The 26,440-nt window shown below is 40.0% G+C and overlaps 1 protein-coding gene across 1 annotated transcript in view; it reads left to right on the top strand.

Moving 5' to 3' along the window:
- Positions 1-26,440, top strand: part of ncam1a (neural cell adhesion molecule 1a) — a gene marked incomplete at both ends in the record, with an annotated part of 231,176 nt that overhangs the window by 134,975 nt on the left and 69,761 nt on the right. Inside the window, 4 exons of the mRNA XM_083890080.1 lie at positions 17,257-17,331; positions 20,175-20,384; positions 21,609-21,752; positions 26,278-26,415. Of these exons, the coding sequence (XP_083746206.1) occupies positions 17,257-17,331; positions 20,175-20,384; positions 21,609-21,752; positions 26,278-26,415 (567 nt within the window). The remainder of the gene's footprint in view (positions 1-17,256; positions 17,332-20,174; positions 20,385-21,608; positions 21,753-26,277; positions 26,416-26,440) is intronic.

Genomic DNA, 26,440 nt, shown 5'->3' with positions numbered 1-26,440 from the left:
CAGGAATTATGAATATACGAGCAGGCAGCCCAATTTATCTGAAGATGGATCGTGCTTTCCGTCTCATGTGCAGTGGGACAAAGCTCAATTGATTTTCCAGCAGGAGACAAGGTTTTTATCATGGATACACAAATATTTTTAAACGACATTTGACTTATCAAGGATGTAGAGTCATCTTCATGCAAACGGTTGAAGCTCATCATGATTTTTTGAATGAATCAAGATCGGTTCTCTTTATATCGAGGATATCCTTAGTGTTTTTCAGATTTGTTTTGATGCTCTTAAGGTTTCTTCTTCTTTGGTGTTCTGTTGCTGTTGTCATCCGTACCGTTTCCCTCCTTCATCGTCAAAGTCTGAAACGTGTTATTGTTCTTGTGTAATTTCTTCTGTATGCCGGAACAGACGCTCTCACACGGTGTGGTCTGTTTGATGTTTGCTTCTTCTTCTTTTTTTCTTCTTTGATTGAGATTACAAACGTGCTGCGGGAGCTCAGCCTCCAGTTGAGAGCTGGATTACGGTCCCCCTCTATCTTAGCTTAAGGATATCCGAGTTGCAGCTGTGTGCGAGTGATAGACGGAGTCTCTGCTGAGAGAGAAGTTGCCTTGTAGGGAGTGGGGATCAACATAATCGCTGGGCTGTATTACAGACAGTAGAGGGTTCAGGAAAGGTTTCATGAATGTTCTGTAACTGACTTCATGATATGCCTCAGTGATGAGTATAAATACTTACAGATGATTGTCCTTTTTTTTTCTTCGTCATCTTTGAAAAGAGCTGTCAGCTTAAGCTTTCATCACAGCAAGTGGTACATGGTCAAATGGAAATGCTCGAGAAGAATGAATTAACAAGCCACTTTCAATTATGTAAAAGAGTTTTTATTCAATCACAAGCAGTCAGTGTGGAATCCCCATCAATTATAACATCCAGAACCACATCCCAGTAGTTATGGTTTGTTTTGTAATATCTCCTCTGGCTCCTCAATCTATCACCCCACAGGTATGTGAATGGACGTTTTTATGATATGGTTTTGCGTCTATGTGGCGATGATACGGAACGTATTTCTGGGGAGCGTCTCAGAAAGTGTCTCAGAGAAATGGTGTGAGGAATAAGCACAGCACCCAGCCAGGGGCTGTAAAGCGATTGCAAAAGATTCAATTGGATTTAAGGTTAGCCTCTGTTCATGGATTCTGCCATATCCAATCCTCAGTGCAGGCTCACTGTGATTCAGTGGGCTGTGTAAGATGAAGGGGCCCCGGCATGTGCCCTGGACATATGCCACATGTTCTACTCAAACAACTCCATACGTGTAATTCACCCCAAACCTGCTTTAAAACGGCCTATTCTAGCACATTTAAACACCCATATATCATTGTCATATTAATTGCACAATCGTTGTATGATTACCCATAACAAATAAGAGCATGACTGAGAGTCGTTCTCACACCAGGGGTGTTGTTATTGTGAGCGTTTCCCTTAATTGAGATCACTGGCTATTAACCACATTGCTTTGTGTTAAGGTTGGAAACATTTCCTGGATCTCCTTCTTCTGCCCAGTGGCATTTTATGTCCAGGCTCTTTAAGGCAGGAGATCCATGTTTTGTCTTTACTGACCATGTACAATAATTACAAGAAGTTACTAATAAGTGTGCATCATTCTATTTTCTGTGAAGGCAGTCACTTTGATGTCCAATTTTTGTAAGTTTTATTTCCTGAGACCTCTGATGATCGAATAATTTAAAAAAACAACAACTATATTTGTTGGGGTTAAGTAGCCCTTTAAGCTTTGTTCACCGAATTTCACATTAATCATAAAGTGTGTTGTGTTATGGAGCTGTGTGTGATTAAAGTTAACTTTAGCCGACTAACAGCGAATGACAAACAGCTGTTTTATTTACTGATCTCAAGAGCAGATTGCACTTCACTGATTTTCTTAGCATTTGACACCGTATCCCAATCTTCTCGTGAGTTTGAAGCCTGATAACACTGCCACTCCTCACTTTAAAGTGTGTCCTTATCAGTGATGCGAGAAAACATATTCGTTTTTTACATTTTAATTAATCGTCTACTGTACTCGAGGTAATTGTGAACTGAATTTCACTCCGTCTCACCACTAACACTCACTTTTCTCCATGTTTGTGTGTAAACCCCCTTGCCCTTGTTAATGTCCTGTGGTCCACATGACAACCCACACATTGCATGAATCAATATCAGGCAGCAGGACTGCAAGCTTCAAAGCCAGTAGCTAATAACAGGAGGTTATCTCCATGTGTTAGCGCTAATGTTAAAATTGCTCATCTCCCCCTCTCTGAATAATTTGTCACTTTCACCCTTTACTGTCCTTGTCTGATCAGTCAGTGTGATGCACTTTTGTGTAGTTCACTGCTTTTAACCCTTTAACACCGAGCTTATCGAAGACGACACGCGAAAGCGCACTTTGCATTACCGTAATTGCGTTTCAGTGACCATTTCTGAAAGCTGAGAAGTTGCATGTCAAAATCAACGTGTGGTTATTACGGTAATTTCACTCGAGCCGTTGAAGGAAGCTCATGATTCAGTGACGGCAAAAGTACTTACTCACAGGACATTTTCTGGCCCTTTTATGGTTAAAATAAGCAACAAAAAAGGCATTATGGGGTTTAAACAAATCTTAAAAACTGAAATCTTAAATTGTCCTAACAGTGGGAATGAAATATCCACTGTCATATAACGTGTGCATATGTAGTTTGAAATAGTGAACCCGGATATTTACATTCTCTTTCCACTTGTTGTGTAAACACTCAACCATGATGTATCTATTCTGGAAGTATAGATGGTAATAACCACTCAACCTTGAGTCACGAGGCCCTCGGAGCTGCCTTGAGGGGGAGGCTATGACTGACTCCATTTTAGCAGGTTTATCTAAACCACTTGCCTCTGAAAAATGTCTCTCGGGTCATTTAGCCACTGTCAACAAATGAGATGAGGCTGCTGGCCCATGAAGGATAACACAGCAGCAGCTTCTCAGGCACCCAGTTGTGTGCGAGTGCTTTCAGTCCACAGCTTTGGGATTGAAGGACAACATTTTGAATGCAGGATCATCATCATTTATGGGAATACTAAGGCTATCAAGGGGTAACGTTAAAGCAATTTGATTTACAAAGCATCACATTGAGTGCAAATATGTTTACAAGCCCTGAGACGACATAATCATAGTCCCTGAGAGTGACTGAGTTCACCAAATTGTCAATTATTTCAAAAATCCAACAGCACTAATAGTAAGAATTAAAAATTGTTACGAGACAATTCAAATTCATTATAGCAGCCACAGTCCCGAGGAGCTCTTTGGTAAATATACTGCACGTAACCTCAAGTTTATGAACTCCGTCATGCAGCTTGCCAGTGTGCGCCTGCTTATTTATTTATTACATATATTTATACGTCTGCTATCCAGAGCAAAACATAACCTTTAAGGAGCACATACTCCAAGCCCAAAGCAACAAAACATGTTTGCAGCATTAGCTGTTGCCATAGGATGCCATCATTGATTTGGGATTACTTTGATCCAATCAAAGTTCTTTCACCGCTGCAAAAAACAAGTTAGACTTAAGGAAAGTGAGGTTGTAATTTGGGAAAAAGTAAAAAGGAATTGATCAGAAAAGATTAAAATCTCAGATGCACAAATGGGTTGTGTTTCCTCCTCTTGACACATCAAAATATTATTGTGAAAGTCACGTGAAAAAAAGCAATAAGACCCTAATGTAATTTTGATGATCTCAGCTGACTACTGCTGCTGCTGCGCGTGGCATATTAATTTCTGTGCTCTGGGTATGCCTGGGAGTATTCTGTAGCTCTGCAGTCATTATCAGTCTGGTGAGATTCAGGGCCACCGCAGGGTCAAGCTAAGAAAGACACTGGTGAAAGCTGTGTGGTCCTTTTGGCCTCATTAGTTAATTAGAGTGCAGACAGGCAATTTCACTCACACTGGCCTTTGAGCATGCTGTGAGAGTACATGGCAAGTGGAGGACTTATGCTACAACCAAAGTTGAACTGAATGGGGAAATGTCACTGGCTTTTCCATTTTTCCATAAGTATCAAATGAAGTTTTACATTCAAACTTGTATTAGCTCTTTTGGATCCTACACTCAACTCCAATTAGAGCTCTTTATCAGCCCATGTTTAAGTCTGTAAGTGTCCATAAATTAGTTGATAGGAATCTCTCTCTCTGTACTGTATACCCATCCATCTTGTACCACTTTATCCTCCATATGGGGGTCGCAAATCTCAGATCACATCGGGCGACAGGTGGGGTCCATTCACTCTCACATTTACCCCTATGGTCAATTTAGAGTGTGCAGTGTACCTAATCCCCATATTGCATGTTTTTGGACTTTGGGAGGAAGAACCCGGAGCAAACCCACGCACACACGTGGAGAACATGGAAAACTCCGTGCAGAAAGGCCCTTGTTCTTCTTTACTGCAAAGGCAAGTGTGCAAACCACTACACCAGCCGTGTGGCGTGTATCAAGAAAGAAAATGATAGTAAGATATATACCATGTGTTTTTCAAGATTGACTCCAAAACCCAATGGAAAGACACAATATTTATAAAATAGAATGACTCCAGTACAAGGCTGAACAAAAGCGAGAAGAACCTACGAAAACAAAAAGTAGTGTAACCCATGAGAGAGAATCATAAGCCAAAATGTCACCAGTGTATATAGTTCATCCAGTCACATGTAGGTGAGCAGACTCCCTGAATACTGATCTTTACACTTAACAAGTTTACAAGTGTGCCGATTTGTTCTTCAACACGGATGATGTGTTGAAGAACAACATAAAAAAGAAATATTGTGACCTTTGGGTGCTCTTGTTGCAAGGATTCCTGAGAATATCTTTTTATCCCCAGCACTGGTCAGACTAAAAGAGCTATTTCACCAAATATTATCAACTTCATCTTTCTCTTCTTCTTGGTATTCATCATCCCCAAAGAAGGGCTTCTTACCTCATCGGTTTGATGGTTAATGGATTTTTCTGAGAGCAAGAGCTCATGTAATATTACTGACTTGAAGATATGTAATGCATTTGTTTTATTATTTGTTAAAAATCTTGAAGAAACTCTGTCCTAAAAGCATATTCCACTTTCTTTTTTTCCCCGATCATAGCCTAGTCTCAGTTGTACTCCTGCTAATTGTAATGTACCAGGGGATTTAACTCTGTGACAGAAAGACCCTGCACGAGGTTAATTGGTAGGAGGTGCAACATATTCAGGTCAGACCTGGTTCAAATTTCCATGAAGTAATTTCCATGGTCTTCAGAAGTGCAACAGGTACTGTTGATCTTGTTGTGGAAAATGGAATAAATGAAAACATTTGACAGCTATGATTCTAAAACTGGCCAAAACATTATTTGGTTACAAAAACAAAGAAAAATCACTCGCTATTACTGTCTTTGGCAAGAGTAGCTTACACAGCTTTGTGATGCCAGGGCTGATCAGTCTGTTTAGCAACTCATCTGGCATTTTGGTCAAGAGCACGATAACGGGGGCCAGATTGTAATGGAAAATGTTTTATGGATATTAATGGTTCACAGAGAAAGTCTAATAAATTTGGCTGTTCCATATTTCCCTCTGACATGACCAGGGCATCACATTTCCCCACTTTAACTAATAATCTGCTCCATTACTAACTATTTCCACCCTGAATCACCAACAAAATGTGATCTTTTACCAACATCACAAATGATTTACCAACATCACAAATGAAGTCTCCAATTGTCACAAAACATGATGGATGCATTGGAAGATTATTATTTGTCTTTTAAAATTCACAGTCCTCGCATTTTTTTTAGTCAGATGCTTAAAATGCTTTTAAAATTTTCATTACCACTCCAGGCAAGGCTGTCCACTGTGGATGATGATTAATGGCATTATATCTTTGCTTTGTGTTTTATCATCTATTTTTCACATTTTCCTCTCCACCCTGACTGGTTTTATATGTAATCTATTTACAGCCAGATTTCATGCTTTAGCTGCTTTATCCCTTCTGCCCTTTTGTGTGTCAGTCTCTCCGGGTTTAGTAATTAAGTGCTGTCAGAATGAGATGGCTCAAATTACTCAGAGCAAAGAGGGACATTTCACTGCTTTGTCGCTGTTCAATACCGAGATATTAATAATGACAGAAAAGGAGCAGCTATCGGAAATCTATATGTGAGTTGTTTATTTGGAGAACATGAGGTGAGACTGCACATTTGTGATTAATAGTGAAAGTTGAGTCTGAGACGTGTAGGAAGTAGCCCACGTCACACCTAACTTGGTCTCAAAGTGAAGCACTTATAACTGCTTATTTCTGCACCAAACTTTTGGGGCTTTTTCAAGATTCAATTTCCTCCACTTGTAATGGACTTGGATGACAAATGAAGCGGTGGCTGGTTGGTGGTGCTGGATGGGGGGGGGGGATGATGGCAGCAACCATAATCCTGACATAGCTGTAGTGGCGAATGACTGAAAGATGTGAAGAGAGGGTGTTTAGTCACTGACACATCGCTGTCAATTTGACTAAGGCCCAACACCTACATGCAGCAGGCGGATGCTTTGTACTTTCTAAAGTACAGCAGGTTAAAGATAAGTGGCAGAGACCCCTCTGAAACACAAATTGGAAACATAATGTTAAAAGTAAGTTCTCTCAGGAGGCTGAATGTAACAGCTGTTATGTACTTTGTAAATTTATTTCCATTTAAAGTAGGACAGACATTGAAAATGGCAGTTTAGCAGCATCATTATGCACAGGCTTTTAACTAGCAGGGCGAGATGCCCTCTACTGAAAATAACAAGAAATTAGACGCCCCAATTTTAGGCAGGTCACCCTAAAGACGCCCTATTTTGTCCTCCCCTGTTTTGCCACATGATTATCACACTGAATGTGCTATAAACACCTTATAAAAAAATCCTGGTTAAAAGCGTGATTACGCATAGTAGCAGCTCCAACTCACTCACATCTATTGCATGAAACCTTAAGAGGAAAATAACTTAGTTATTGGAACATTTTGTCTACTTCTGTGACATGTGAAGATGCATCATTTTCTGAGAACCACTGCAATACCAAGAAATACACATAAAAATGATATCTCCCACTAAAATGTAGAGTACAGCACAATCGTGTTTTGAAATGCTTGATCCTGTAAACCAGGCTCATCGTCATAGCACTGGAGCAAAGTGTTTGTGGCAGGATAAACCAAGTAACACTTTGAATGAGCACTTGTGTGTGTGCGGTTTAACAGCACTGAGCTTTGGTTTCGTTTCACAAACAGAAAAGTGACACGATCAGTCACTGTGTTCTGAAGAAGTGGACAAGGCCACTACTTGGTGTGTAGTTGCAAGGTTTTCAGGGGGGTTTGTAATAAAAACAAGAAAAACGACAAAAACACGATATTTTGAAGGGACAACTAATAACTTACTTGTAACATTTGTGTCGCGATCAGACTCTAACGGCCGCACGCTGCCTCAAGCTGACAGATGAAGCTGAGAGCCAGGCTGAATTTTGGAGCTGGTGACTGGAGCATTGGGGAGACAGTGTAGATGATCTGGCTGTCTGTTGACGGCTGAGATGAGAGTGTGCTCGCTCGTTGGGGCCTGCGATGGCGACTGACTGATGGGCCCCGGGTCAGATGGAACCACTGACTGGATATCATCGCAGTCGTCAGCCGGGCTGCCAACCGATCCCACACACTGTCCTTCACACTGGCTCTGTCTATACTATGATCATGTACTTTGTCTCTCATATGTCGTGCTGTTGGATATATATATTTTTTTTTTTACACAAGGATAATAAAGTTGACATGACTTGAAATGGGAATCAGAGAAGTTTCAATGGTGTTGAGACACCAAGACTTCTGATGATCTCTGATGATGGCTATTTCATTTTTTCTTGGCCTCCAAAAGAACCCCAATATAAAAGGCAACATTGGGCTTTGCCTAGAGAGTGGACTGTTGAAAAATAATGTGAAACTTAGTCTGGGTAACTGGCATAAATCATGCTACCCAAATGGGATGTTGGCAAAGTAGATCCCGAGGCATAAAGCTCTGTGGTGAAAGTGTCCACAACGGCTACATCCATACTACACTGACAGTTTTAAAACGCATGAATTCTGCTCCAAAATTGCCTGCTGTCCACACACACCAAGCATTTTAGAAAACTGCACGGGGCAAAAACAGAGGCCACTGAAACTGTGATTTTTAAATGAAAACGTAGCTGCATGACTGTAGCCAAAGCTGAACTCGCAAGATACCCAAATAAGAGCTGCAACTTTTTGTTGCGTTCGTCGTATATTTTGTGAGGTTTATTCTGCAGAACTTAAGAAGCGGTGAAAGGTAAACCCAAGTAAACCCAAGCAACTCCACTTACCGACAGTAAATGTGCACTTCTGTGGATATCAAGGCTAATTATTCCACCCGAGACTTTAGGCCTTGATACACTCAATGTGTCCATTGATGCAGCGAAGTTGTTTTTTGTATGAGTTAATAGGCTTTTGAACAGGAGGGGTAAACAGGAAGGCAAGATGAGTGACACACTGACAAGGATAGACAACAGGATGCAACAGGTAGAGAGCTGGTATCAACGTTAGGAAGGATATGCAGGTAGCAGATACTTGGGGAAACACTCTTGTGGAGAAACAAGAACTAAATCAGACAAACTGCCAATGACTGACATTGGATGGAATAAATACTGACTTGGTAATGAGTGTAGAAGGAAGTCCAGGTGATTGAGGAAAATGGGATACAAAGTCTGGGGGCATCTGGTGGGCAGAATGGGAATGGCAAATTTGGCAGGACGAGATAAGGGGGTGGGGGTGGAGGACTGAGGAAGCAGACTGTTCCTCTGTGAGGTGTTTTTGTGGAGTGACTGGCAAGTCAGGGAAGAGGTTCAGGAAGGTGTCACAGAGTGGATTTGGGTGCCAGTACAGAGGGAGGTGTTACGACGGCAGCAGCAAGTGGGTGTGTTTACGCAGTGCTGTAAGTGTGTAGTTGGGGTTTTGAGAGCGCCTCGTTTCAGTTTGTGGGCACATCTCTTTAAGTCAGCATGATTTAGAGAAGCGATTGGAGTGACAACTGTCTGTAAAGTCCAGTGTGTTGTCCTACTCTGTGTGATGTCTAACAAGTGGGGTGGGTTTGATGTAACTTGAGTTTCAAAGCTTTGAGATTGTAGAAGACGGCCAGTACACCATTGTTGAAGGTCTTTTTTGTTGTGGTTTTTATAACCTTGCCACCTCTGAATTCAATGTTTTGAAATGGCGAGGGTACAAGTTGGCTGAAGTTCTTTTAATATAAAAAAATGTATGTCAATTTCATAAAATCTACAGTATACTTACTCAACTGTGCGGATGAACACAGTGCATGTACTGTACAGAGAGTCTTAGCTTCATTCTATACTCCCACTCTCATTACAGGCAATGCAAGGTGGATAGTTGCATGAGAAAATCCCTTTGGATTCTAAGAATAGCTCCTGCACAGCTCTCTTCACCTGACCTCAGAGATGGGGTTGCTCAGGCTGCTTAAAATCAGCACAAGAAATTGTATATTTAAGGAAAACTGATCGTTGTAGTTCAGTATGGCTTAGTTTTAGCCCAGGTTTTCCCACATCTCTCCCCTACTTCACAATATTTATGAAAACAGAGCATAAATTCAAGGTCTAAATTGTCATATAGTGTCTCAAGAATCCACTTCAGCTCAGAAATTGGGTTACAGAATTACATTTGGTATATCCTGGTATTTTCGTTAGGGCACAGTGATCTATGAGCAGTAGCACTCGGCTCAAAATTCACATGTAAGCAAAAAATATTGCTTCTGTTTTTGTTCTTCTTCTCCTAGCTGTGCATCCTTTGAGAGTTTATTTCTAAGTGTATGTGCTGGTTATGTTTGCATCCAAGTCTGGAGCTGCACAGTGCTGTCTGCCCCCTGCATATAGTGTGTGCTTGCTCCATCATGACTTGCATGTTAAGCACCAACAGCTGACTGTTGTAGCCTCCTTGTAATGAAGCCAGTCACCACCGGCTGCCAGGCTTTAATTAGGCATGCAAACCCTCTGATCCGAGACGGGAAAGGAGCTGCTTCAAAACTTCTGGTTTTTCCCCCTGCAGCAGAACCACATACTTCATGTTTGTTTACTTCATAAACTTGCACAGCCGAAAATGAAGTAATGACAGCCATGTGGCTGGTATAAATATTTGCGCGCTCACATAATTTGGAATTAAAGGACTCTGTCATTAAGATGCTAAAAGCCCGTTTACAGTAGTCGGCTGCAAAGTCAATAATCCTCTCACTAGAGAATGGTCAGTACTCATATATTCACTGAGTGGTTTTGGTTGTTTCTAAAACCTCTCAGGCATATTTGCTTTCAAGCATAGAGGGATTATCGGGAAAATTAATACACCACAGCTATCATTTCTTCTGAGTTTACCACGAGTAGCTTTAAACATGCTCTCCCATCACACTTTTTATCAAATAAAGGTTTCAAATAATCAGTTGGGAATGTGTAAATTGGACACGATTTGGGGGAAATATCTGTCAAATGCTTCTTGTTTGTTACTACAGCCTTTTCTGATCTGCTAATTCCCCCCCACCCCCCAATCATTTTCTTTAAAATTGCATTTCATTTTGAAAACAATCAATTGTTCAACCCTTGAGTTAGGAATCTGACTCAGTGCAAGCACAAATGAACTGGTTACAGTCTAAATGTTTTCTTGTTTATCTCTCATTTTAATTAAAAGAGCAGTTGTGATTGTAGTGTATTTATAAAACTGAGGAAATGTAATGTGCAGTGCTTTGTTTTGAGTTTGGGGGAAAACACAATTGCTGCCTGGAGGAATACAACTAACAAAATGACCTCATTGTTTCTACAATTCTGTGCTAGTTAGTGTATTGATAAAAGCTTTATGTGTGGGACACAATGTTGGCTGCTTTGACTTTTACGAAACACTCATATATTTAGTTTTTTAGGAGACATTTTCATCAGCAATCATTCAGTAGCTGTGGGATACAATCCCACACACAGTTTAATAACTCCGGAGTTACTGTGGGCTAAAATTGCCTCTATTGATGTTTTCAGTTAACAACCTGTCTTTTTTTATCCTCTTCCAGAGAAAGTGTTTGGGTAGAGAAAGCCAGATTACACTTTTACTCATCAAGACAAATCCCAGAGGCAGAGCTCCTGTACGTTCTGAAAAATCTGATCACTCGTTGATTCCTTGAGTTGTTTGACTCATGCCATACATGTGTGACATTCAATTCAATTCAATTTTATTTGTATAGCACCAAATCATAATGTACATTATCTCACACTTGGCATCAGTGGAGAGAAGTTAAAAGGGAGAAGAAAAAAAAACTTCCTTTTAACAGGAAGAAATCTCTGACAGAACCAAACACAAAGATGTGCAGCCATCTGCCTAGACAGGTTGGGGTGAAAGGAATAATGGGAACAGAGGAGAGGGTCAGTGTATAACATGTCTATAGAACTACAATGTCATTTATATAAGCAGTAGCAGAAATGATTGATTAAAAACTGATATTGACTTTTAATTATAGCATAATAATAATGGTGATGATATGTATGATAATAATAATAATAATGATAGCCTCGAAACTGGATCTGGATCCTGCAACCTGCAAGATGAGGACGCAGAGAGAGAAAGAGAGGGTAAAGGAAGGAAGGACACAGAGATGTGTGTTGCTTTCCTGACTTCAGTGCAGAGTGGTTTACGCCAGAAAATATTGTTGACGCCCCATGTGGCTGACAACAACCAAAAGCATATTCGTAACGTAAACCCTTCTTCAGTGTCAAATTTCAGTCACAGCAGTCACTTTAGCTCGCTAAGTCAATCTTTGTTTACCAATCTTTGCCTTGCATTGTCTACATCTATACCAGTCTACTCCTACTCCTTATATGAAGTATAATGAATATTGTATATTATATGAAGAAGCCAACCCTGAAGCGAAAATATTATTATCTATTCTATGCTTTTCTTTTGCTGACCTTTCAACATGAATGTCAGGATCTTGAGTGACGACAAAGTAGTTCATACCTATTTCTCTGATAGTTTGGCATATTTTGCAAGATTTTTGTGTTTTTTTTTCCTGAAAGTTACTTTATCTTTGCTTTCAACTCTGTTGGAGAATCTGCTTTTTTGATTGAACGCCCACTCCAAGTCAAGCACTCACGTCTCGCTCTACACTTTATTAAAACCAGACTCCTCTAAAAAGACATCAAGTAATACTTAGGTGGCACAGAAAGATATTTTATGGCAAAAGAAATATATTATATTATGCATATAAAGATGAGCATTGTGCCAAATATGATGACAGCGAGAGCAGCCATGCGTAGGACAACAAAGGATGTAATTCAGAATAATGTCCAGCGGGCTTGTGAACGTTCCTATCCCGAAAAACAAATGCAAATGTCTTCATCTCTGCGGAAATTTGTCTCATCTAAATGATACAAGAAAGGCTGCTTGTTTAAGAGCATGGTTGACGTTGACTGTTGGTGTCAAACCAGTGCAGCGAGGTGTCAAGAAGGACTCTTCAGAGGTTTAGAAGTCTTTTGAGAGGACTGGAATGAGGGAGAGGCTTAGTGTGGAGATATTATATTGGTGTCAAGACTGAGAGCATCAGGGCAGAGATAGCTTCATCCTTTACCTAAGCCCTCTCTTCACTATGCCAGACACTACTTTTCTATCTGCTCTGTTAATCTACATCTACTCTGCTTCTGGCCTCAATCATTTTGCTTTTAATCCATAGTGTAGCTCTTCGGCACCCTAGTGTTTTTGCACACGATAGCATACATTACTGTCAGCTATTTTCTATCACATCAATACAAGTTCATCCATGTCCAAATACACTCACCTGCCACTTTCACTGCTTGTTAACCCTTTAAAACTGAGTGTATTAAAAGCTGAGAAGTTGCACAATGTGTGATTATTATGGCAATTTCACTCATGCTGCTCTAAACACTGAGAGACGAAACAATGTTATTGTAAATATGCTTTATACTGGTCAAATTTTAGTGTAGGACTGCAGTGCCTTTCTGGATTCGACCTTTTGGTTTGCCTTCATTTTAAATTGTTAAAACAGTATTTTATCTTTCAGTGAATATTAATAGTAATATAAACATTTTGAGGGTTAGGTGTTAAAACCTTAATGCAGTCTAAACTGAGATTTCATCCTCTTCTCGTGTCTGGTCAAATATGACCAATTTTAACAACCTTTTAACAACCAATTATAATATTGTGTTTTTCATCTCTTTGCCTTCAGACTTCATGGTATCCTTGACTACATACATCACTAATGATACAACCAGATTATCCACATTCTCTTCATCCAAATGATAGAATTATAGAACACATACATGTCAAACTGAATAGGTTTGCAACCCAAAAGGTGTGACATTTTTTAATGAAACTGAATCCCGGACAGATCCAAAACTTGTCCTTGTGGAGAATCCTTGTCCATTTTCCACATTTTGACAGCTACACATCACCATCGCTCTGTGGAAACCCAACGTAACGCCACCATTTACTTCTTCAAAGAGTGCATGAAACCCAGATTGTCATCTATGGCAGTTAGAACTCCGCACACTGCCGAGAGCAGACTTCTCTCTTTGTTGTGTCTTAGCGGGGTGTCACTCGGATCACTGTGCACTTGACATTTTTCTTTGTTTTTCGGGGGACGTGTAGATTGACAATGCTTCAGTTTTTTAAATGACATCCTTTCAATGATGTCCACTCCTTTTGATCAAAACACATAATTGATTATTTAATATCGAACGAAACAGAAAAAATGCTTTGTTTCCCTGCATTTCCAGTGGATCTCTTTGATTTGTTATTACTATACGTGTCTTTTTCCAAATGGACCCCTCACACACACAAACACACACTAGAATAGACTCAATGTACGTTTACTACTGAACCCACTTTAATTTGTTGTATTATTACACTGAGTGCAATTACCGCAATTCCCCTTGGACGGTGAAGGAATTGGGTTTTAATGGTTGTGACTGCGATGAAACTCATTCTCAATGCAATTTGTCTTCTATTATTATCTCGTCTGGATATCGGTGTTAATCTCTTAACAGGTTTTTAACGAGTTTATGATTTGAAAATTTGAAAAAACTCTCCAAGCAGCTCCTTGTTTTCTGTTAATTTAAATATGGTGTGAAAATGAGGCGGAAGTTCCTCACATAATATTGGGATTCCATGTAATGTAATTATTGAATGGCAGGTAAAGTGGTTTCAACCCTTTAACACCGAAGCCTCAAAATTATTATTTAAATTATTTTAATCATAAAAGGGTTAGAAAATGTCCTGTAACTAAGTGCCTTTGCCCATTTTTCCAGAATAACTTTTAATATTCAATCGTTATTTAAGTTTTACTGCATCTTAAAAGAGTATTAACCATTTCAAATGAAGGGAAACAAAAAGTTTAAACAGTATAAAACACCTATATCCATCACATTTTGTCTCAATGTCCAAAAACAGGCCAAAAAAGACAGAAAATATAGTTTTTCTGATTTGCCGGCCTCCTGCAACAGCACGAGTGAAATCACCATAATAACCACACATTGGCTTTGACGTGCAACTTCTCAGCTTTCAGAAACCGTTGGAAATTTCCCGATAGCACAAACTGTCGCGTAACTACAGAAATGCAGAGTACGCTCGGTGTTAAAGGGTTCATTTCTGACAGCTGGAATATAATTGTAAATGAGTAAATTCCTCATTTTGGAACACATTATAGTTGTTCGTCTCATTCTTTTCCCACTTATCATTGGTGGGGAAAAAATGTATATCTTGTTTTATTTCGATATCTCTCAGCCCAGACATAAAGCCCCTCTTCTACTTGATGTGTGAGAGTCAACGGTCACTTCTTCATGGACACAAAAGGCCTTTTAGTGACATATACTGAGAAAATAGCTCTGGGAATAGCTATCTTTCCCACACTTGCCTGAATCCCCTTTTGTTGCCTTTAGTATTGCAGATATGATCAGTGGACTTTTGGTCAGTTGTCTTAGTCTAAGGAGGCATGACCAGGGTTTGCAGCGTATTATATCTGTGATCTTTCCCGATGAGGGAAGGGGGGAAAACGATATGTTGTTTTCTTTGTATCTGCATGCAGGCTGTGGAAACAAACATAGTGTGGCTGATGGTTTTACTTACCTCCAGAGGGCTGCAACAAAGGCCAGGTCATTCATGTGGCAGAGGCAGATTTTTACTGTAAATCAATATTTGTATGACTTCTTGACTAAACCGTATTATTCCCCCCCCTTGAATAGCTGAACGGAATCGATATTTGAGATTGGTGTTGAGCAGGAAAATATCAAGTGACATTTTAGTTGTGTCTGCGCTCAGCGAAGGAGCCGTGGAAAGAAATAAAAATGTGGTCCTGTAAAACCAATACTTCAGTTTTCTACCCGAGTCAAACCATGTTTCCTCCATAAAGGAGAGGGAAAGTCCATGTTCAGAGCTTCCAGCTTCCCCGCGCACCATAATGTTATGTTATTGTTGATTGCAGTGTTTTCCAAAGTGTTGGCCAAGGCCTCCTGGTGGGCTTTGGAGGTATTGCAGCTTTAAAAAAAAATCACATTAATAATAAGAATTCATATTATTTATATTATAAAAGTATATATATATATAAAAAAAATGTCATATATACTCTTTGTAGCGTCATATATCACCTTGTACACATACGTTGTTAACGTTAATTGTCAATTACAGTAACTCAAGTAAATGTAATTGATTACTGTCCACCTCTGCACACTTGTACTCATTTTAGCCCATGATATCATTTTAAAATACATGTCCAAACCTTGCCCTGCTGGTAATGGCAGGTTGTGGTCATGTATCGGCCGAGAGTAAAAAAAAAGAAAGGACAACAAAGGCCACAGCTGGGACTGCGAATGTCTCTGTAACAATGAGATTGTCCCTGCGATGACGTTGGTTATATACCTATCTCTGAATGATGAATCCTCTCAAACTATTCCCATGATTCTCTTGGAGGGAAGTGGGGGGATGAGGCGGACTCACTGGTTTGTGTGAAGTGGCAACACGCTGAAGACTTGTTGGGATTTCTCTGTTTGCCTCTCAACCACGATTCAGCTGCCATTCTGCTTTGCAGTCTGCGCCGCACTCTCATCGCCCCCAAAAAATGAGAGTCTTATTTCAAACCAATGCTGTCATTCTAGAGCAAGGATTTTGTGATTAGGCCTTGACATTTTGACACTTTTCAATGCATATGCAAAGGTTTTAATTTTAAATCTTCTTTTTTTTTATAGCTTCCATAACGGAACAAACACCAGGTGTTCATCCAGATGACTTTTAAATGTGTGTCTGCCTTTCTCTAGTTTTAACCGGTGCTGAGAAATTAAATGCATTGGAGTCTCAGTAAAAGGTTATTTTTTGATTTATGACATCATGCCTTTTAGGAGAAGCAGGGAAGGGGTGGGAAGTTGCACAGCAGCACCAGGAATGACTCACTGTGGTGGGTTTTTAATAAATACCAAGTTGAAAACAATAAATCCTGAGAAACTCTAAATGAATATGGAGAATATTGGTAGATGGCTGATGATGAGTTCATTTCGGTCGTTAGAAATGCAAACCATCCAAAATACCAAATTATTTTCTGATTTAAGTTGCTGTCCTGCACTGAACCATCATATTTTCTTGCTTGCTTTGGATTTACAAAGTCAGCGTCAAAGGTGTGTGATTCATTAACTGTTTACGCTGTTTACATGAAGGGGATGTGTTGTTGTTTTTAAAGCAAACTCGAATAACTTAGTATAATAAGGTGTAGTGCAGCTAATGCCATCTGTCTAGATGGGGATAAAAATAGAATTATATAAGATGATAAACATTCACAATTTATTATCTCATTTGAAAAATTGTGGAAAGCAACATAACATTTGAAGGTTGTAAAAAAGAAAAATACATATATTGCTATATCTGTTCAATATATCCAGAAAAGGTTAAAAAAAAAAAAAACCTTGACAGTTCAACAAGGTCCTTGTAGAAAATGTAGACTTACAACCCATCTGCACATGGAGATGTTGCACTTTAGTGAGCATAAATATTTCATCGCAGTTTCATTCATCGAGGCCATGTATGAGAAATGGCTGCTCTTTTGTCAGAGGCAAGGCAATTTGATTCTGAGCCTTTCCATATTGTGCATTGCCCTCATGTCACCATTTGTCCTGATGAAACCAGAGACTAATGTATGTCTCGTTCTGTCGTTCTTTTCTTTACCCAGCCTCCATCCAGGTGGAAATCACTCCAACACAGGGGGAAATCAGCGTGGGAGAGTCCAAATTTTTCCTCTGCGAAGGTAAGACTGATCTCAAACCCGCCGCATCCATCTCATTTATGCTTGATATCAATTTCCCCCAAACAAGACACAAATTGAATCATGACAAGACCAAATTTGTTGCTGTTTATGACTGTTTTACTCCCATTTTTCTTCATTTTTCTTTACAAAGAGTTGTTTGCTATCGAGCAGCTTCATTTAATGCGTGTCATTTAAAACATGTGGTTTTTGAAACAAGGGAACCTCTGGTATTTTTAGATATTGTTCCCTTTGTAGATAATGATCTTTCCCTGAAAGAAGTAAGTGTTATATCAGTGACTGCTTTCCAGTGCACTTTAAGAAATTTAAATGTTAATACAACACTACATATTTCTCCATTTATTTTATAACATTTTAGAAGAAGATATCAAGACAAATATCAACAATAAATATGATTGAGCAGCCTTCCCAAAACAAACATTGTGAATGACTGCATTGCACAATACAGCAGTATTCATATACATTGTTAAATGTAAGCTAATCCAGTCAATAAAGAAAGAAGAGTGGTGCACACATGCTCAGAATTCAAAGATTTAGGACATTTCTATAGTAAAGATAAGACAGCGCTCTATACAAGGATAGAGGTGTATTCGGGGATCAGAGTCGGGTACAGAAGGGGGATCAGGGCAGTTTGAAGAGAGGTGCGGTCTGCAGACATAATGAGAGAGAGGTCATGCACTTTCACTGTGTTTTCGCTGATGAATGTACAAAGACATGCAGTTGTCAGTTTTATCAGAGATCCAGGTGGTAAGACGGTACTTAAGGTAAGTCGGCTGCCTGGCATTGTAAAGACCCCTTAAGCCCTGGTATACACTGTACAGTGCTTGGCTGTCTCTGATCAAAGATACCCAACGTGAAACGATCACAGTGATTTCTTTGATCGTGGCTTCTTCCCGGTCTTTCCTACGTCTAACCACATGTATTTACACCCGGTATTAGCATGCGTCTCCGGTGTCCTCGTCAAGATCCGATTGCTATCCAATCGTGGTCATTACCCCCTTACGTCACATCCCCCGCTTATGCGGCAAAGATTTCCTGTAGCTTTTCAAAGCTGGGAAAGGAGTCCTCTTTCACAAAAGCAGAGGACACTGAGTTGTTGTGCTTTGGTAGATCGGATAACAATATGTCCTTGATGCGTCTCGGGTGTATTTACACCTGTTCTTACAAGTGGTCAGGCACTATCCAATTGCGATCCGATCACACAGAAAACGCATTTTAATGCCAGGTGTAAAGGGGGTTCAAAGATGGATGTTCTCATGGTCTTGCACCCTAAAGACCCTGGTATACTTCCGCGTCAGGGTCCTGTAGTATCAGACTTCACCATCGGTTGATGGTGCAAGTCTGGATGCAGGAAATAGGACGCATTCCTAACAAAGAAGAAGAGAACGATGCTACAGCTCCCATGGACACGTCTGGTTCGAGCGGCTCACAACCTGAAAGGTCCGTCGGGCAGGGGAGTCAGGGTGTCAGCCGGATAGAGGGTTGCCAGGTCGAGGCGTGGATGACCGTGGGTGAGCGGGGCTTAATACTCCACCTACTGGTGGAGCTGTGCACGGAAGTATACCAGGGCCTTAAGGTAGCTTGTGAACATTTTGGATGAGCAGTGTATGTCCTGTATGTCGACTGACATCGTCCTTTAAGTGCAACATTACATGCATATTTTCCATCGGGTTATTCGTCGTCTTCTGCTCTTCAATGACATTTGCCAACTTGCATCACAGTCGATGACGTCGGTGATGGCTCGAGTCACAGCCTGTGATTCAAAGAGTGGCAGCATTGTGCGGTGTGTACACATCACACTTGATGTCTTAGCCATGTGTACTCGATCCATCTTGCACCGTGTGATTTATAATCTTACAAGATTGTTGACATGTTCCAGTCTTTCGTTGGTATTAAGTGAAAAATGTAGCCTTTCTGGTGAGCTTTGAAATACATTTTACCGGTTGAGGGAAAAATAATGAATGAATGTATTCAGCCTTGCAAATAGCAAGCTAAGTGTTATTCATCACCAGAAGTTACGGAGTTGAAGCAAAAATATTTAATCGTCAAGTTGTGTCAAACCAATCACACGCCATTAACAGTAATTTCAAGGATGTACTGAATACACCTCCTTTATTCTGGGCAAACCGACCCTTTACAAAGGTTTATTGTGAAAGTTTTGAATGAATTCCATCTCGTTACCTGCTGCTGCTGATGCACTGGCTGCTGTGAGGTTGAACCCATTAAAGAACATTGTGCGTCAAGCCTCGCAAATGAGCCTTGACACATTTGCTTTAAAAATGGTACTCAGTGTGTCTTCAAAGGAACACAGCCATGTCTCCAACAAGAATGAAAAGAATGTCAAAATGCATTGTGTGTGTGAAGAAATAAAAAAACAAAAAAGTGTCTCAGCATGCACTAGTCTTTAAAAATAAATGAATGATGTGGAAAAAGTTTTTTCTTTTCTTTTTCAATGTCCTGCTTAGCCACTGGATTATCAACCAATGGATTATCAGTTTGCATAGTTTGGCCTGATCTTGAAAAAGACATCACAACAAGAGTTATTGATTTGCAGAGTGAAGATATGAGAAATGTATGTATTTATTTAGATTTGAAGAAGCAATAATAACCAGCCAGGTTTCATCTTTCACTTTGAATCTGGTTTGTATTTACTCACACAAGTAATGGGAATGAAATGCATTGATCTGGAATGATGCAAACAGCATGTAAGTTGTTGCAAGAACTCATGAGGAATCAGAATAATAATAAAAAAAACAACTAAAATCTCACAAAGCAGAAGTATAAAACATCATTTGTTTCCCTTTTCTTTCCATTCTGATCCACAGTGGTGGGCGACGCCAAAGACATTGACTGGTACGCCCCCAGTGGCGAGAAGATCCTTCCCAACAGGCAGGACATATTCGTGAGCCGCAGCGATGAGAGCATGTCCACCCTCACCATTTACCACGCCACCGTGGACAACGCCGGTATCTACAAGTGCGTGGCAAAAAACGGGGACAAGGAGGCGGAGGCCACCGTCCAAGTCAAGATATTTCGTAAGTGTGACACAATATGTATTAATGAATCGTTTTCAAATGTTTCATAGGGTTAGTGTTTGAAATCCAGATTGACAAGTAATTGTGTGTTCCAAAGGTTTTGGCTCCAATGTTGTTTTATTTTATTTTTTTCTGGACACAAAGACTCGGCGAGCAAAAATGTCACCCAAAGTAAATCCAGCTCACACAAATACTTTGAGCCTTAATGGAAGTAGTTCTCACATCAGAAGAAGAGGAATTGGATATTTAGGTCCAAACCTCTTCCTTGAGGTTACTTTCCCCTTTTTTTTGTGAAACAAATACTTGTGCAAATATAGTGTAATTTAATTTATTTTATTACAGTTGTGCCTGTGGAGTTTAAGCCTTAAACTGTGGTCATAGAATTATTCATCCCTTCTACAGTAGCTACTTTTTTCAGAGAAAAATGACACATTACAGAGAATGCTGTGTTAAAATAATGTCACATTACAGAGAATGCTGTGTTGAAATAATGACACATTACAGAGAATGCTGTGTTGAAATAAAGGCATACTTTGTGTCATTTCCAAGTTCTGTTTCAGCTGCATGTATCATGTATTTTAAAGATAATATTTGCATCTGGTCTGCACAAGAATATAGCACTTCCTGCAAATCTCACACTGCCTCCATGACACCATATCTTTTATTCTATTAAACAGTTTTGACAGATAATTCATACAGTAACAGTTTCTCCCTGCAGGTTCACTGACTTTTCTTTTCCCATTCGTTATATTTCAGGTGGTTCACTTGAATGCTTTTGACTTTATCACTTCATAAAAAAAAAAGAAATATTTTTGAATTTGGCTTTAAATGAGGTGATTACAGAATTGTTGGCTTACAAAACAAAGCATAAAGCTCAACAGTTGCATATACTGAACATGCACAGGCTACATTAGATGGAACAAAACTAAATTATCTAACCACTTATCGTCTATGCAAGTGTTTTTGTTTGTGTGATATTTAATCTGTCATGTTGTGAAATAACAGACTCTGGACTGTCTTTAGCTTACCTGCACTGTGCCTCCCCACGCCATCTGTGATTACATACAAGTGAAACCTTCAAATACTTTTATTAACAAAGCAGAAGCTCGTCCATATGGTGCCTCGTTACGGTGTTAATCAACCGTGAGACGTCAAACGAATGTGACACATAATACACATAAAGATACGTGTGGAATTATGTGTGTGTGTCGCATGTCGTTACAGAAAAGATCACTTTCCAGAGCGCGCCGAGCCCACAGGAGTTCAACGAGGGCGATGACGCCGACATCGTCTGCGACGCCGTCAGCTCGCCTCCGCCAAACATCATCTGGAAACATAAAAGCGTCAAGATCCAGTCTGCCAAAGATGGTGAGTATTTAAAAAGGGATAACCTCACCTTCACCTCGCCATGCCATCGTATCCTGAGCAGACGCCTCACCTCCCTCTCAATCCATGATTCCTGATCAATTTGCCGTACTGTTCCACACCGTCTTTGAGCAAACCCATGCACCGTCAGCAAGGTGCAGGGTTTTAGACCTCATCTATGATTCATGAAGGTGAACAGTTAAGTTCTTCAAAGGAGAGAAACAAGAGACACAGAGAGCAGCAAAAAATCCAGATACTGAATGGCAACAGTGGAGAAGGGAAAGAGGAAGAAAAGTTAACTCGCTGGGTTCAGCTGTGGCTTTAGACGTATTTTAAAAAAATAAGGCTATTTAGTTGAGTTTAGGTACTTGCTTTACTGAGGCAGCCTTGTTTCTGCATGTTTGAACATATTGCACAAACAAACAAAGAAGTAGTGCATGCTCTCCTCCGTGTTTCACTTGAAAAGGAGTTGCTAACTGCATTCTCACCATTAGATGTTTTACCAATTCTTACACACTGAGACATTAGATTTTAAATGTGCTACTAAAAGTTGCTGTGAGTGTCCCAATACTTTTGTTTTGGCTTGAAAGGGAAAGAAAAGAAATGGTGAGTTCCTCTCTCAGTGAGACTCTAAACGCAGTAAACACTAAAACAAAAGCAAGCCAAATACCCAAGAAACCTGTGCATTATAATCCTTTTCTTCACATGTTCCGAGCAATTACTGCGCTTAAGTGTGACGCAGAACTTAAGGTATTTAGCTCTGCCGTAAAAAAAGACAAACTATGAAGAAGAGAATTGTGCCGCGGCGGTGGAACAATTTGTTTAGTTTTGTGTATGAAACCGTGAAAGTGAGCCAACTACAGCTGCGGTCCCCAATTAGAAAATACTCTGCATGTTCCACTTCTGCCAATAAGATGAGGGGGGACATAAACAGTGTTGTAAAGTGTATTCATGCACAGTTTTTTTATAAATAATTAATCTGGCAGCTCTGGGCAGCCCAGAAGCTCCAGTATTTGATTTTATTTTTGGAGCAAAAAAGACTGATCTAGCTCTGCCTTCAACTGAAACTGAGCTGCGGTGGAAATGAGGCGAGAGATGGGAGTTTTGTTTCACACTTGGACTGGTCCTGGTTTAACCTTACAGTAACCCCTCCCGTACTGACCGCCGGAGAGCTGGGAGTCACCACAGGGTTATGCTAAGCCAGCCTTTATTCCTGGACTCTGGTCAAGGAATGTGTTTTTCACTGGAGCAACCACTAAATGTTACCCACGCTGAAAAGTGAAAAAACCTCCTTATGTAATTTTTTTGTCTCTCAGTGCAACAGTTTGACCTCACCATAAGCTGAAAGTTAAATTTGTCAATGTGGCATATTTCAATGTCTTTATAACACTCAGCTCAGCTCAGCGTTTTAAATCAAATATGGTTTTTGACATCAGGGTGTGGAGATATGTTAGTTATGTTATGTTATGTATCCAGCTTCCACCTGAATATGCTAGTAATGTAGGTTACTTTTATGTGCCTGTCCACACAAATTAGACTATTAAAAAGGGCGTGTGTTTATGTAACTATACAATGTGGAAACTTTAGTGGAAATTACCTCCTTAATTTTGTGTTAAACTCAGTTTATTCTCAGAATTCTGACTTATATTTTTAGACTACTGACTTTAAACTCAGAATTCTGAGTTTTTAAGTCAAATTTTTTTTCCTGTGTGGCCCTAATCCTCTTCCATGGAAACGGGAAATCACATGAGCTCGAAACTAAGTTATACAGATAGTTAAAAAAGTTGTTTTTGGTGAAGTTATCTGTGCAGTGAAGTGACACGGATAAAATACTCATTATTCCAAGCCCACATCCTTTCAGCCCCTCAGTATGTAATTATTTGCCTCAAGTGACACATGCCTTATTTCATACATTTATTTACACAGTGGGATTCTTTTGTTAAGCAGACAGATAAATTGCCATCTCATACACACTCAGTAGTGTGGAAATTCCGAGTGGCAAAATTGGACTCCAGCTGAGAAGCCCTTATTCCCAAAGGCTGGCCTGTGAAAGTTATGCTTAACACACAAAATCCTAATTAGCTTCTATATTCAACGTCATACTTGCACCGAACAAACAACAACACATGGCTTAGTTATTTTTTCTTAAGGCTTTTTCAAAAACGTGGTCAGGCCCCTGGTTTTGAATAAATGCTGAAACTTCTTTTCAGTTCAATTTGTGCATTCATTGCTGGTTTAATTAGCGGCGCAACTGTTTGTCAGGCACTATGATGATGTAAAACACAGCAAAAAATGTGTCTGGTGTGGGCATGAGGGCTTTCTGTGTTCCTCTAACCACAAGCCTCATTACCAGGAATAATTGTTTTGTTTTTTTTAAATCTGGCTCCAGTGTCCTGTCTGAGTATTTAAGTATTGACTTCAAAAACAGGACACTGCGGACAATACGTCCTGTAGGTTTAAGCTGTTTTATTATTACTGATTGAGGTGAGTTGAGTTGAGCGGTGGAGGGAGATAGGAAGCGATGTGAAGCAAGTGATGTGGTTGGGCTGGTCTGGCAAACAAGATTACAAAGAGGTGAGATGAAAGGACAGGACTGTAACGTCCGTTTGAGCCAAAAGGTAAAAAAAAATAAAAATAAGAGATCAGCCAAAGCAGTGTAGCTCAGGTGATAATGAGGGGATGTGACACTGGTGTGTCTCTGAGCTGAGATCAGGGCTATGGCAAGCTGTTTGAACATTAATCCAATATTCTTGATGTCGGACACTACTTTTGCCACTTTTGGCCTACTAGTGCGCAATCAAACTTTATTAGTAAACTACTGTGCTGCACTAGTAACACTACTAGGCCCTACTCGTATGCATGTGTCATTCACTAGTAGCCTCCTGGACCCGACTAGTAGGTAAAACATACCTTACTAGTTCTACTGGTAACACCAAGAATGCCCACTCGTAGTACTAGTAAGAACCAAAATGTCCACTAGTAGCACTAGTGAACATTTGGAGCCTTACTACTGCTACTAAACTGTGCTGCTCTAGTAACAGTACTAGGCCCTACTCATAGGCATTTGCCATGCACTAGTAGCCTCCTGGACCCTACTAGTAGCGCCAAAATGTCTACTAATAAGGGTCCAAATGTTCACTAGTATTACTAGTAGAGCCTCACTAGTACTACCAGTAAGGTCAAAAACATCTTACTAGTGCTACTAGTGGACATTTATTTACTAGTACGACTAGTGGGCAGTTACTAGTGCTACTAGTAGGGATTTTGGCGCTACTCGTAGGGTCCAGGAGGCTACTAGTGCATGGCATATATATACTAGTAGGGTCTAGTAGTGTTACTAGTGCAGCACAGTAGTTCACTAGTAAGGTTTGATTGTGCACTTGTTGGCCAAAAGTGGCACGACTAGTGGAAAAAAATGTTACTAGTAAGACACAGTCATTCAACTAGTGCGCCCTTGTAGTTCTACTAGTATGCCAAATTGTCTTACTAGTGATGACAAAAAGCTGACTAGTACATGGACCTTAAGTTGGATATCAAGGATATTGATTAAACGCTCAAACAGATTTTCCATACAGGGCTACATTTCAGATTAGTGGGCTGAAGGTGACTCAGGACTGTGAGGACGCAGAAATCTGATGGCTAATTCAGATTTTTGTATGCATTCTGTGTCACTTCAGTTGCAGAGGTGTTTATTCGATACATGGCCGTGCGGCGTGAATGAGAGTGGTCATATCGCAGTACATCTGGCTTTTTTTTGCCTGTACGCATGCACTGAGGGTTGACATCAGCGACTGTGGAAGCAGGACCAAATCAAACATCGATGGAGGAGACTGCCGCCCTCTAGAGGCTAAATTTCACTCACAAAATTTGCTGCAATAAAGATACGCCTCATATGTTTTTCTTCTCGATATCTCCCTCCCTCTTCAATACTTTACTAATCCCACAAATGTGACGTGTAACGCATGCAAAAAGGCATGCTGTGTTGGAAGGCAGTCGCATCGAGATGCAAGACCTTTCTGAACTGTAATTAATCAGATTTAAATCAGATTTGAACTCTGTGGCTGCTATTCATAAAACTAGCACAGGAAACCACAAACCTGCAGAAAAAAAGACACAGAAGGAAATGAAGGAGAAAGCTGTGATAACAATTGTTCATTTGATTTTATAATAAGTAAAATTCAAGCCTTTTACCACTCCATGTGATACCGAGAAAAACACCTTTCTACTTCTTTTGGCACAGTGGATTATCTGCCTCCATCTTGTCCTCTTCTCTTTGGTCTTGCTCTTCTCGTCCATCTTCAACATCACCTATTACACACATAAAAACACAAAAAAAGGACATTTTTGTCAATAAAAAACTGAACATCTTCAAAAATGTGAAAAATCTAATCCCAAAACATACAAAAAAAGGGAAATAAACTACACAGGCTACTTGATATTCTTTCCTTTCACCATTAAAATCTTAATCTTGAACACCATCCTCTCGGTGTGAAGTTATCTATCTCCTTTTTTGCCGTTTCTGTTCCAGTGCGCTACAGGATCATGGATAACGGCCACCTGCAGATCCGCGGCATCAAGAAGACAGATGAGGGCACGTACACCTGTGAGGCTCGTGTCATGGCCAGGGGAGAAATCGACTTCAGGATGATCAAGGTCGTCGTTAATGGTAAGCACTTCATTACTGTCACCTT

The sequence above is a fragment of the Microchirus variegatus genome, assembly GCF_963457635.1.
Source record: "Microchirus variegatus genome assembly, chromosome: 5".
Taxonomy (NCBI): Eukaryota; Metazoa; Chordata; class Actinopteri; order Pleuronectiformes; family Soleidae; genus Microchirus; species Microchirus variegatus.
This window is presented reverse-complemented; position numbering and strand designations above follow the sequence as displayed.